The 14,579-nt window shown below is 46.0% G+C and overlaps 1 protein-coding gene across 1 annotated transcript in view; it reads right to left on the bottom strand.

The window, feature by feature from the left end:
- The window catches only part of LOC119711275, a 120,104-nt gene that overhangs the window by 88,610 nt on the left and 16,915 nt on the right, over positions 1 to 14,579 (bottom strand). Inside the window, exons 3-4 of the mRNA XM_038161231.1 lie at positions 4,490 to 4,555; positions 4,139 to 4,246 (exon numbers count right to left, since the gene is read on the bottom strand). Coding sequence (XP_038017159.1) covers positions 4,139 to 4,246; positions 4,490 to 4,555 — 174 coding nt within the window. The remainder of the gene's footprint in view (positions 1 to 4,138; positions 4,247 to 4,489; positions 4,556 to 14,579) is intronic.

Below are 14,579 nucleotides of genomic sequence, written 5' to 3'. Positions count from 1 at the left end.
AATTTCCACTGCTAAACCTATTTATTTGTTTCAGGGGTGGGGGTGGCTGGACACAAAACACCAGGTCAGTTAAAAAAAATAAAGTCTGCCCTGAATAAAGCATTTTTATGAAATCCCCAGGGGTGGTTTCTTTAATATAAGATGGAACTTGGAGTTGAAAGGAGGAGAGAGAAGAAAAGAGCGCGCATAAAAAACAGGTTCAAATCCCTGCTTGGCCTCACTCAGCAAAGAACTCTGAATTAGGTCTACAGTCACTTCAACAGCTTCAAATATTTTGGGATCTCTCTGCAGCTCCTATGATCTGAGTTTCATCCTGAGGCAGAGCAGCAAGAATGTTCTGAGCTCCCAAAACCGGCCACGACTTCGGACAAACGAATTAAACCAAGCTTCAAAACAAACCCACTTTTTTTTTTTTTTTTTTTTTTTTGAGCTTCTGCAATGTGGAGATGTCTGCCCTGTGCTTCCTCCCAGTCCTGTGCTCACACTGGTGCAGAGCTCCCTGGAAGAGAATTAATGGGCTGGAAGGAAAGCTGCACTTATTTTTCCTCCTCTGCACTGTGTGAGGCTTTCCCTGTTGCCTTGAAGAGAAGCATGAAACTAAACAAAACCCAGGATGATAAAATGAACTCGAATAAGAACTTCATTGTGAGTTAAACCTGTTGTAGCTACTCAAGACGGAGCCTCTGAATGCAGCTTTTCTGATCAATAAAAGCCTTTTAAATAAAATGAAAGCTCTCAGAGTAATTTTAGGATGGAAAAGATTCCATCCCTGACAGCCTGGCTGCAAATTTTTCTCCTTCCTGTTACTCCCTACAGGAACATTTACCTGGACATGTTAGATTTGCTGTATTTGGGGGAAAAAAATCAGATTCTTACCAGGAATATGGAAATATCCAGCAGAAGTCAGAGCTGGGATGGAGCACCTGGAGAAACAGCAAGGAGATGCAGATGAATAGGAGGAATAATGTGATGGATATTGACAATAATTACCTGATGTGATGGATACCTGACAGGAAACCCCAACCCAGCAGAGGGAAAATTGTGTCCATGGCTCTGTTCCCCTTTTCAGGATGGATCTGCCTCTAGCCCAGGATTCCAGGATTCCACTCCCCACCTGCCTGGCACAGCTGATGGAGAACAGGAGCCAAGAAACCTGAGAGCCATTCCTGAGCCAAGGACTGTTCCCAGATCCCTTCTGCTTCCAGATTCCCAGTTCAAGAGATAAAATCCCAACGTATTTATTTTCACATCCCCCGTGTCTCAACAGCCGTTGAAATATCAGCTGTCTCGTCTTTTTTTGTTCTAAGAAATGGTTTTCCACGTGAATTTTGGGATTTTTGACAGGACAAATCAAGCCAGGGCTGCAGCCCTCCTTGCTTTGTTGTGTAACTGCCCTGCAGGGATCTGATCCCTGCCTGTCTGCTCCTGGTTTGCTCCCCTGCCCCATTCCATGGACACAACTCCTCAAGAAGCCGGGATGGTTCATAGAGCCAAACCACAGGAATAGTTCTCATAACTGCTCCGTTCCTCTGATGCCAAAATCTCTCCAAAGTGCAATTTCATCTTGAAAGAATTCAGGGCAAGGTGTTATAATCCCACTTTGCTGTTAAAAAGAGGTGCAGCAGAGTGCTAAGCATTGTCCCAGGCCATAAAAACAGCAGAAAAAAGACAATCAAAGCCCTGATCCTGATCCAGAGCCACTCGCTCCATCCCAGTGGACAACATTGTTTCCTAGGATGACTAAAAATATTGGGATCTTCTGTGAAATCGAGTGGGATGCCTAAATTTTGAGGCAAAACAACCAGCCCAGCATGGGAACTGTGAAAGGGGATATAATATCCCAACTCCCTGAGCTCTGGTCCCATAAACAGCTTCACAGCTTGTTTCCCACACAGGCCCCTGTATTTTGGGGGCAGGCAAGGAGTGACACGTGTTTGTGCATGGTCCTGCTTTCCCTTTCCCTGGCTGCACTCCTGTACCTCCATCCATGGCCAGAATAGAAACTCCATCTGCATAAACACCCAAGTGCATATCAAAGGTATTGAAATGAGAAGGGACTTTGATGTTGAACTCCAGAAAATGCTCCTGACACCACGCAGAGCTGTGGGAATGAGCTGCCTGCTCAGAAATCCAAGGATTTGGAGGACAGAGCTTCCCCTCAAGGTGCTTCTTCCCACCCATCACCTGCTCAGGAGAATGAATTTCCCGTGGTTAAGCTTTGACCCCTTTTGCTGGGTTTGTGCCACCCCGTGAAACTGTCCCAATGTCACCACAACCTAGAGTAATTAGAATTTTGGTAATTAGAGACAGATCTGGATACCTTCAGTACCAAACCAATCCTCACACAAATGACCCTTACAGCAAAATAAATCAAAAAGAAGAAGCGAGTAAGAATAAGAACAAAAAAAAAAACAACTCCCTGCCCTCATTTGTTTAGGACGACAGATCAACAAACACAGGCATCTTATTTATTTCTGGTTTTTCTTCACAAGCAGCTTTTTATATCTCCTGACCCAAAATAAGCCCAGCCCCAGCTGCAGCGCCATGTCAAACAGTAATTACTCTATAAAAGGCTGACCAAGTGGGGACATTGGTGGGCCAGAGGCACAGAATTATTTTAGGACTCACACAAACTTTCTCTGGGAGTGGTGAGAGGAGCTGCGGGCACGGTGGTGCACCTAAGAAACCAGAAACACCAGAGGGGTTTTTCTTTTTCCTGCTTGTTCCAAGCCTCACCAGCTGATGTGAAATGTCTTTCCCAAATTTCAGCTCAAGGGAAAAGGAAAAAAAAAAAAAAAAAGTAGAAGCGAGATTTGTTTATTCCTCCAAAAAAGAGGCTTTGCTCTGTGACAGGTTTGGAGTTTTCCCCCCCAGGAATTCCTGCTGAACCACACCATGTGGCAGACCTGAAGCAAGACCCTCGGAATATTTCATTCTGCTGGGAGGAAACAAAAATAATTTACAAAAATAATAATAAATCAAGGCTCATTGAATTCCCAGAATAGATGTAGGAGGCCTCCAAGCTCATCCAGTTCCATAACAGGGACACCTTCCACTACCCCTGGTTGTTCAGAGCTCCAGCCAGCTCAAGGACGCACTCGCTCCTGCTTTTTTGGCCGTATTTTGGCAATATTTTGACAATATTTAGGCTCTTTGAATCCCTCCCGCTGAGCCTAAGGGAGCAGGAGCCCCTAAATCCCAACTCCCTCATCCTCTCAGACCTTCAGGAACCTGAAACCCGTCACCTGCCTCGTGGGAGGCCGGGGAACCTCTGTGGGGAATCCTAGAGAGGGTCAGTGCTGGAGAGGGGCAGGGCTCGGTGCAGAAACCCTGCAGGAATTAGTGGCACTTCTCCAGCTTCCAAAACATCCCTGCTCCTTCTGCCACGGGCAAACAGGGCCAAAAAGGAAAGTGGTTTAGTGAATAAGAACACAGCAAATTCAAAATAGAAGCAGAGGGGGTTAAAGCAAATACCCAGAGTGTCCCAACCTGTGTTTACTGCCCAAATCCTGTGGCAATTCCTGGTGCTTTCAGGGGGTTCTTCCTGTGTGGTGACTTTGGGATTAAACTTGGCCCATGCAACTCGTCTGACTGCAGCTCCCAGGAGGGAAATGCTTCTCAAAGTCATCCACCTGTCTCAGAGCCCAAGGCACCAAAATGCACATGGATTTTTGCTGGAAGGGCTGGGAGAAAGTGACAGCGTCTGCCTGACATGAAATTCCCACCCTTAATTAGGGATTTCAAAAAGAAATCCAGTTTTCCAAGCAGGATGGTGGGTGTCAAAAAAAAATAAAAGGAGATTTAAATGATCCCAGTGAGACTCGAGTCTGCTTTCTATTTAATATGTGGAAATTAATATTAATATAATTATATTAATTAATATTAATTCCCAGGAATTGCACAGAATCATGGAATTCTCTGAGTTGGAAGGGTCCTTAAAGATTACCCTTTTCACACCCCTTAATTTCAATTTAAAAACCTGTGGCAGCAATGGGTTTGTGTGATATCTCACCCCACAAATATTACACAAATAAATCCGAGTCTAAAAGTTCCTGAGCTCTTAACGCTCAGTTCAGTTCCCAGCTGGCACAAGGAGCAAAGGGCTGATCCCCCCGGGTGACAGGATGGAGCACCTCACCTGTAAACAGCTCCTGCTCAGGCTGCGGGCCAGGGGGAAGGAGGTGGATTTAGGATGGCAGATTTTCTGTGTGCTTCTCAAAAAAGACTTCACCAGCACTGGCAGACCCTGCAAAAGAAGGGAATTCATGGTGGAATTAGACACTAACTCCAGATTTTCCTCAGCTGCTGAGTGCTGGAGAGCCCAGCTGTGGTCACGTGCTGGGAGTGGCCTCAATGTGAATATTTTCCTTAGTTCCTTCCTCTTTGGAGATCCCTGATTCTGAAATCTTCCCCTGAATATAACCGAGGTAAGCACAACACAGAAATTGCAGGATAATTAAAAAAAACGATGGAGAACAAATCCACATACCCTGTGTTCCACGGAGTGGCTTTGAAGGGCTGGGGTTATTCCTTCTCCCTCAGTCTGCCGCCAGCACTACATGGGAGAAAAGGGATTGAAATTAAATTAAATTACATTAAATACTGTGTCTAGTTCATTCGTAACATCTCCTAAACAGCACTGAACCGCTCACTTTGTGCCATAACCCAGATTTTAGGGACTACAAAGAACTGGCAGCAGGCTCAGACCTGGCCTGAGCTCTGAATTAAAACCTAAGCCATAAAAACAGCAATCAAAACCCCAAGTGGCGTAAAAGTTACCCCGGCCCCAAAGGCTCCTTGCAGACTTTAAGGTGAGAGATGTGACAGATGGCTGCTCCTGCAGCACAAGTGATGCAGCACCTCTGTACAAATATTGTACTGTGCAAATATTCATCAGTTCATTCCTGCCACAACCGTGTCAGGTAAGATCATTAACACCACCCCTAATTTCCCTGATAAGTAGGCTGAGACAGGAGGGTGGAGAGCAATGTCTAAACTGAAGCAGTGAGTAACAAAGAGAGCTCTGAGCCATCCTCCCCTCTCAGAGTCCATGCACGGCTTTTATTTTTTTATTCTTTTTTCTTGTTTAATTCAAAAAATGAAATCTTGGGGACAGTTTGACCCCGTGCCAGCTGAAGTTTGACGGCACAAAAAAAGCAAACAAACAATGGATTTCAGCTCGCACCAGAACTAATGAAGCATTGATGTTACACTGAAATGGGGCTTAGCTTAAGTATCCATTTTTAACTCTCAGCTGAAGTGAAAACATTAATTCATGCAAATCAATGTTCCCTAAACAATAATTTTCCTCCGGAACGTTTCTTCTTTTTTAACATAAACTCTTATCTAACAGAACCCACTTAAAGGATTATATCTGCAGAGTTCAGCAATTAGCTCTGGAAATTGTTTTCCTTGAGTGTAGGGAAGGTTCCATTACACAGTGAAATATAAAGTGTATGCTATAGTCCATGAAAACCTCTCTTGGAACGATGATTATCCTTCCAAAAGGCTGGGATGAGGGCCAGATTACCAGAAAGAACTCAAGTTCTATTTGTACACCCAAAGTCCCCCTTTCTTTCATGTAAGTATCCACTTCCAGCCCATCTTCAGGGGTTTTGAAAGGTAATTGCTTCCGTGGAACACCCACAGGGCGAGTTTTCCCTAAAACACAGCCCTGAAAATCCACTCTGAGGGATAAACAAGCAAATAGGAAAGGGGCGCACAGAACCAGGGAAGGGATGTGCATCAAACAGCCAGAAAAAGATGGGGAATGGCACTGAGGGCACTTCAGATGCTGCTGGAAGGAAGATGGAGAGGCTCCTCCTCATCTGACTGCAAATCCAGAAAATCTCCACAGAGGTTTGTAGAACAAAAGTGCAGAGGGTGTAAAAGATGTCTGGAAGTCCCCTGAACCATCACTCAAGTCATGGATTAACTCAAATGGAATCTGCTGGTGTCCACACAAGCTCTGAAGATCCTTAGGGTTAGAGATGCCACAGCCTCACCGAGCTGCACCACTCTCCCAGGTCTGGGGGTCCTCCTCTCCTTAAACCCAACCAGAACTTCTCCTGGAGTGACAGAAGGGTTTTTTCCTGCGGTTTGAAGGCAGCTTCACTCAATCAGGTCACTCACAGGTGACACCACCACGACACCCTCCCCACTCTGCTCCTGAGCCTCAAGATCCTCCTGAGCACAAAACACAGCCCATTCTCCTTGTTTTCCTTGGATGCCTTGGTCAAAGAGTTGTATCCATGGACCCATGGATCCATGGATTCATGTATCCATCCATCCATCCATCCATCCATCCATCCATCCATCCATCCATCATCCATCCATCATCCATCCATCCATCCATCCATCCATCCATCCATCCATCCATCCATCATCCATCATCCATCCATCCATCATCCATCCATCATCCATCCATCCATCCATCCATCCATCCATCCATCCATCCATCCATCCATCCATCCATCCATCCATCCATCCATCCATCCATCCATCCATCCATCCATCCATCCATCCATCCATCCATCCATCCATCCATCATCCATCCATCCATCCATCCATCCATCCATCCATCCATCCATCCATCCATCATCCATCCATCCATCCATCCATCCATCCATCCATCCATCCATCATCCATCCATCCATCCATCCATCCATCCATCCATCCATCCATCCATCCATCCATCCCAGCAATCCAGACCTTTCCAGCAAACCCTGATTCAAGTCCTCAATCCCGAAACACCAGGGAAATCCAAGTCCTGGAACACACACGAGGTGGTGCCAGGCACACAGAGAGGGCAAACTGCCCAGAAGGGAATCCAGGAAGCCCGATTCCTCATCTCCCCTGTTACCTGTGAGACCAAAGATCTTTTGGAGATGCCCCAGAGGATGAAGAGGGAAGCAGAGCTCCTCAGGCAGAGCAGTCCCACGGGGTCTCAGCCCAGCTGATCAAATCTGGTGCTCTGAGATCTTCCACCGTTTCCACCAGTGGCTTACATAGTGAGAGCCAGCTCGGAGCAGCCACGAAATACAACCCTGATTTATTCCAAAACCTTTCTATTTAACGCCGTCACTTCTCTTTTCCATGCCAACATGCACACGCTCAGGAGACAGACACATTTCCATGCTCTCAGCTGGGAACCGTGTTCCTGCAAGGCTGGTGGATGATGCACAAACTGTCTCTATTTGTGTCCCCCCTTTCAGATGGCAGGGTGCCCACCAAACAAGCTGATTATCACTTGCCCTGGGCTATCAAGGCAAGGCAATGGTATGTTTAGATCAGCAAACTGCATAACAATATAAATGTCATCTATTCCACGAGAAGCTTTGGCAGGATTTTGCATCTTGTTCCTCTTTGCGGGGATGTGCCAAAAAGAAACACGAAGACTTGCAGGAGGAAAGGCGGGCACGGGGTTCCCACCCCTTCCTGCTTGCCAAAACACGTTGTGCAGCACTGGGTGTCTCGTTGTCATCCCCCAGGACCATCCCGAGGTGTCAGATGATCCATGAACCCCCCGGTACGGATATAAATATATAGAGAGAGCTCCTTTTTCTGTTCAGACAGGCTCACACGCAGAAACGAGGCACAAGCGGCGAGGCTGGCACAGCTCAGGACATGATCTGTACCCCTGCCCAGAAAGGATGGCAGCCAGCCCGAGGAGAATAGCCCAGGGTGGGCACTGCCTGGGCAACATCTCTGCTGCCAGGGCAAGGCTGCAGCAATGCCCAGCAGCTCCGGTGCAGAATGGGCTCAGGACACTGGGACTGGGACACTGGGATTGGGACACTGCAGCTCTGGTGCAGAATGAGCTCAGGACACTGGGACTGGGACACTGGGACTGGGACACTGGGATTGGGACACTCTGTTGGACAATGGGCTCAGCGCACTGGGATTAGGACACTGGGATTGGGACACTGCAGCTCCAGTGCAGAATGGGCTCAGGACACTGGGACTGGGACACTGGGATTGGGACACTGCAGCTCTGGTGAAGAACGAGCTCGGGACACTGGGATTGGGACACTCTGTTGGACAATGGGCTCAGGACACTGGGATTGGGACACTGCAGCTGGTCTGGCACTCTTTAGGATCTGATTCCTGCTGGAGACCTGTGTGACATGGAATGAGGGGCTGGGGCAGCTCCTGGTGAGGGAATGTCATCATCCTCACAGTGAGTATCCAGCCCCGTGGGCTCAGGGAAGGAGCTGAAGGGAAAAAAAGGCTGATCCATGGCTCATCGTCAGCCAGGGGACTTCCAGGACACGGCTGGAGACAACCAGGAGGGTTCAGAAATTTTGTCTGGATGAGCTGTACGTAAATCCTCAGCAGAAAGCCCAGAATGGCCTGGGTTGGAAGGGACCTTAATGGTGATCTTGGCCAGGGACACCTCCCATAGCCCAGGGTGCTCAGAGCTGCACCCAGCCTGGCCTTGGGCACTCCAAGATGGGGCAGAGAAAAAGTGCAGGAAAGATGCACCAAAAAAAGAGAAAAAAGCGGGAATGAGCACCCAGAAACCCATCCTGGAATGTGTGCTCAGGAGAACAACAAACCCAGATCAGCAGAGACAGAAACTGCGGTGGGAGTTCACACCTGAGCAGGACACTGTGACAAATTGCAGGAGATTTTGTGGCGTTCACAGGTCCTTCTCTCCAATTTATGTTTTGTTCCCACACCAGGAACCAAGAGCACGTCAGAGGTAAACCCTCAAATTTTCTGTGCCAATTAACCCCGGGGTAAAGCAAAGCTCCCAGCAATCTTCTAAAACATTCCTCCTAGAGCAAACCCAAGAGTTTTCAGCACACTTTATATACATTCACAACAAAATCCTTTATCCTGGCTACTTATTAACTTGATTGAAGTTTGATTTTTCAGCAGACACTCAAACCCTTTGAACGAACTCTTCCACCCCATTTCTGAGCAAGGTTCCTTCTCTGAGATGCTCCTCACTGCTCTGCACAGCCCCACTGCATCTCAATGTCTCGATTCAAGTCTTGGGTCATTGCTGGAACCACACAAAGCAAAATTCCACAGGGCCTCTCCTAAGGAGATTATGCAAAATGTCACTTAGCATAAACTCCTATTTGAAAATGGAAGGGTGTTTTACTTAGTTATGCTAATGAAAAACCCGAAAAGATATTTTGTATTTCTGACATTAAAGAGACACCCTGAACTTTTTCTTAGTCATGCCTTTCTGCTATTGCATATTCCTCATAAATTCATATTTACAATACCTTCTGTTACCAATTTCTTTTATTTCTGAGAACAGAAACAGCTCTGAAATACTTTTGTTTGCTTAGCAATATCCAGACGCATTAAACTCTCTTACATAAGAGGATTTGTACTTTACATTAAAGTTTTCAGGGGAGAGATATTTAAAAGATTATGAAATATGCTCGCAAAAAGAATTAAAAAAAAAAAAAAGAAGAATGTTGGAACATATCCATCAATATTTCAGTATAAATTGTTGAAGCACCAGAATTACACGGTGCAATTATCTTGCAGAATGTATAGCTCCTAGCACTGATCTTTATGTTCAACAGAAAAAATGGTTTAATACATCACAAATGAATGTTCATTAAGTTGTTGGGGAGAATTCTGTCATAATTGAATAATGAAACGACTGCACCTTGAGCATCTGCTTAAAAACTCTCTGCTGCTCTGACTGGATCCAGCACAAGGGGTCTTTTTTGGCTATTTCTGCCAACACCAAGCTTTGTATGAAGTCAGATTTGTCCTGATTATAAAGTCAGATATTTTCTGATTATTATTTTCCAATTATTATTCTGATTTGGATTCCCCCTGGGAGCAGTTCAGAATATTGAACAAGTCAGTGGCACTTTTGATCCTCGTGGGTCTCTTCCATCCCAGGATATTCCGGGATACTTCAAATGAGTTGGACAATTGGTTCCAAGAAAATGTTGTGTAAAAGGGCTTGGATTTCTCTCAAGTTTTGGGTTTTTTTGAGAAATTAGTGTCAATTGTGTTACTAGGTCACAGAGTATATTATTATTATTATTATTATTATTATTATTATTATTATTATTATTATTATTATTATTAGTCTCCCAGTGAGAAGTGGAACACTGTAGATGGAATATTGACCAAAATCAGTGGCACTTCTGCTCCATGGGGTTGTAACTCAGGATATTCCAGGATACCTCAGATGATCTGGACAACTGGCTCCAAGAAAACGTTATGTAAAAAGACTTGGATTTCTCCCAAGTTTTGGGATTTTCAAAAGAAATTCATGACAATTCTGTTAATATGTCACAGAGTCTTTTTTCAGTATTATTATCGTGATTGTGACGATGATGATGATGATGAATATTATTATTATTTTCCCCCATATTCTGCCTTTGTAGCAACAGCTCCCATCCACTGATCCAAAGGGTTTGGTGGCCCAGCCTGGGCTGTGACCTAGAGCAGAGGCTAGACAGAGCTACAGAATAAAGCAGGGATTTATTCAAAGGATCTCCTCCATGGATGCACCTTGGGCAGCACGAGAGCCCAGCCAGGGCTGCACCCAAGATGAACCCAAATGGTCCCAAAATGCACGAGCGCTCACGGGGTCTCTCCCTTGGCTCAGTTCTGCTCCATTTGCACCTTGCAGTTCATTGTCCAGTTCCAGCTTTAGCCCAGGCACTCCCATCCTGCTTGTTTGTCTCTCTGCAGCCCACGCTGTTTGTGCTCCTGGGCTGAGCTTTGGATCATTTGTCCTTGGTGCCCAGCTGGAGCAGGAATTGTTTTGTGTCCCTGCTCTGTGCAGAGCTCAGCATCCCCTGATGTGAAGCCAGCCCCACACACTAAAGCAGCACAGAATCTGAAAAAAATCTGAAAAATCTGAAAATAGAAAAGCTAAAACCTGAGGCATCAGGTTTTAAAAAAAACCAAACAAACTGTTTTGCCAAAAAAACTGGCAGGCTTTGGGGTAACGAGCGAGACCAGGAGAGCCCCACCAGAACCCCCGTGGCCGGTTTGGGCTGTGGCGGCTCAGGACGGCTGTTCCCTGAGCTCAGCCCCGCTGTGGATGTCCAGGATGGCTGTTCCCTGGCAGTAAATATGCAAAGTTCCCCCCTGGCACACAAAGGGAGCAGTTTTCCGCTGCTGTAGATCAGGCCGTGGATAATCAGCCCGCTATTCACTTCCCCGGCGCTGCGGAAGCGCAATCAGGAAAGCATTATGAGCAAAAACCTGCCCTGCAGGGATAGACTTGCTTTAATAATGTTTATGACTTGTCCATATTGTATTTATGTCTGGAAGTTGATTCCTTGGGTTTTCCCACCCTTCCCCCCCACAACTGCCAGCCCCCAAAAGACAATTTGCAAGCTGGATGCTCCGCCAGGAGAAAAGGGGGAAGTGCTGATGGACGCTCTCCTCCCTCCAGGCTCAAGATCCCAGCCAGAAATAACACTTGATTTGATTTGATTTGATTTTTTTTCCTAACCTCACCTTTTCCTGGAGTGTCTGGTTCAAAACCAAGCCCGTGTTTCAGAAACGAACAGGTTTGGCCTCAAAAAGTGCAACGCTTTGGGCAGGTGCTGCCCTGCTGTCCTGAAAGCCAGCCAGGATTGATGCCACAACCAGAGATAATGGGAGAAAATGATTGGAGATTTCCCCCAGCATCCCACAATTTCCACCGAGCTCTTTTAAAGCCATCCATCTCAGTCTCCCAAATCCATCCCAGAAGAGCCAATCTGCAGAGCGATTGCAGGGACACAGGCTGGGAGAAAGGACAGGCAGAGATTTGCTTCATCCCCACACTCCCAGACAGCTCCTGCAGCAGGAATCTGCTGGGTTTGCTCTCCTGGGTTATTCCTCTTGGATTCCACCTCTCCCTCCTGCAAAACCTGCCCCAAACTTCCCAGTCTTCCAAGGTTTTCAAGTCGCCAAATGCTGAAGGTTTGGTTTAAATGTGGCAGGTAAATGTGATGGCAAGGACATGCACGGAAATTGAATCTCCAGGGAGGAAGGTACACAGAATTCCTAAACTCCAGGGACTTCCTGGGTGTTTTGCTGCATTTCCCTGCTTCCCAGGTGCTCTCACACTGCTGGGAGGCAGGAAAATCCCCAGGCTCCTCTGACTTTGTGGGTGCTTGGATCCAGAGCTGGATCCAGGGATGGCTCAACTCTTTAGGCACAAAACCATCCCCTGGCTGAGGGACTCCTGGCCTGGCAAACCGTCCCCTCCTGAGAACAAAGCACAGCCCATTCTGGCACAAAAACCCCGAAATGAGGCAAGACCAGTTAGATAATTTTGGGACCCAAGCAGAACGAGTGCCTGGGCTCCCCAAACTGCAGCAGATCCTCCCAAGCCTCCTTGGCTGGACAGAAACACTGCAGAGAGCCGGCAAGGCTGAGCCTGAGGGAGCTCTCAGAGCACAGAGGGCACCACCAGGAGGAGAAATTTGGATTTGATCCCTGCCCTGGGGGCTCTCCGTGGCTCCTGCAGGGAGATGGAGCAGAGGAATCGCTTCCAAAGGCTCTGCTGACCTCTCCCTGGCAGCCTGGGCACGCAGCAAGGGCAGGTGGAGGTGAGCATCTGTGGCTGCTGTGCCTCGCAGCTGCCCTGCGCTCAAAGCTTTGTTCTGTTTTACAGCACTAAAAGACAAAATAAACAAGTCAGTCATGATTTCACTCGCCTGTGAGCCCGTATTTGCCTACAAGAAAAGCCCCCAAAAGCCACAAGCTTTCCTTTTTATTTACCTCTTTTATCTTTGCTTATTTTCTCTGGTGAAAAGTAAGCCAACCTTGGCTGGCTATAAACCCGGGCAGAAACAAAAACCTTCTTGAATTCCTCTTCATTATAAATGGATTGTCAATGTGTTAAATAAATCAGTGAAAATGGAAATCCAAAAATAAATAGCCATCCTGCTGTTGCTATGACAACTCAAATTTTTTACCTGGACAGAGATTTTCTGTTTCACAGTTCGGAATCGCTGAAAAGGAGGGTCACATTTATTTTTTTTTTTAAATCTTGGCACATTTCACCACCTACCCCCCAACATAAAAAAAAAAAAAAGGGGGGGGGGATTATTTTTGGTTACTTTTTAGCAAATGATGGGAAGATCAAAGAGAGGAGCTATTTTTCACTGCAGACAGGAGAACGGAGACACGTTCCATTTACAACAACAGAGCTCAGCCCAGAAAGGACAGAGAGCACGAAAAATTTCAGGATTTCAAGGCTTTCATGTGGCCCTGCCAGGCAAAAGGCAGGGCACATGTAGAGCAAGATTAACATAACTTAAAAACATATTTTGGCTCATTTGTTAAGCGAGCTTTACCATGGGAAAAAGCAACATCACCTCAGCACGGCAATAAATATTTTGCAACTTTGTGTCATTGCTGCTGCCAGTGAAATGTGTGTTTAAATGATCCAGACTGCAAAATTAATGCACTTTCTGGTGCTTAAAATGGGAGAAATCAACCCAATTCTCCCCAAATGCAGGTGGGAAAGCTCAAAGCACTGAAAAATGCCATTTTGCAGTGGAATTATCCCCTGATCTACCCCACGTGTGGTGGCAAGGAACATTTCGGGGTGAGAAATTGAGGGGAATTCACCAAGAGCTACCTCAGGTGTCACCTGGGACTCCCTGGCCGAGCCCAGCAAAGTCACATAAAGGTCTTTTATTCCATTTTACCTGCTTTAAATAATCTACTTGGTATCTGCTTGTCTGGAGCCTGGTGGGTGGATGATTCACAGATCAGAGAACACCTTCATCTCTTGGCTGGCAGACAGGCAAGGAGCCTTTCCTTCACCCCAAGAGGTAACAAAAAAACCAAAAAAAAAACCAAAAAAAAGAGAAAAACCCAGCCAAAAAAAAAAAAAAAAAATTTAAAAGTTGAGAAATTCAAAAAGGCAGCTATAAAAACCCCACTTGAAAATAGAAATAGCATCCCTTTGGTTTGTTTCCACCGGCCAATCTCTCTGTTAAATAAAATGAATTTTCAAAAAAATGGGAGTCTTGGCCAAAATATTTTCTTCAGGTTGGAACTTGGTGGCTAGTTAAAATAACAAAACAATAAATAAAAAAGCCCAAAAAACAAACTCAAACAACACCCAAATATTCAGAGTTGGGGGTAGGGAGGAAGCAGCACAGAAGGAAAATGTTCCCAGTGAAGAATCTCCACAAATCTGCCTTTTCCACGAAAAAAAACCCTTTTGTCACAAAATATCTCGACTTCTATTCAATGGAATGAATTAATCTCAGTCAAAATTCAGCCTAATGGCAAGAAAATGCTAAATACACCCCAAAAATCCGAGAATCAAGTGAGAAATTCTCCTGGAATCATAGGCAGGATAAAGAGCTTTTGCACTGAAATGCAGTTTTTTTGTTATTAATGTGTGTTCCTCCCAGTTGCTGGGATTTTTATGGCTCTCTCCACACACATATGCACACACACGGGGATGGGGAGAGCGCTCCAAACAAATCTGGGTGTTTGCATCCTGCCTTGCCCGAAAAGCAAAGCAGACTGTTCAAGCAGCAGCCGCTGAAAGCAAGCATTCAATTCTCCTCAGAGGCTCGTTTTCCTCTAAATGGGCCTCTCAGACTCGGTGACAACTCTTAGCTGCT

Source organism: Motacilla alba, chromosome 24 (genome assembly GCF_015832195.1).
Source record: "Motacilla alba alba isolate MOTALB_02 chromosome 24, Motacilla_alba_V1.0_pri, whole genome shotgun sequence".
In the NCBI taxonomy this organism is placed as follows: Eukaryota; Metazoa; Chordata; class Aves; order Passeriformes; family Motacillidae; genus Motacilla; species Motacilla alba.
Note: the sequence above shows the minus strand (reverse complement) of the source record. Positions and strands in the feature narration are given on the sequence as shown.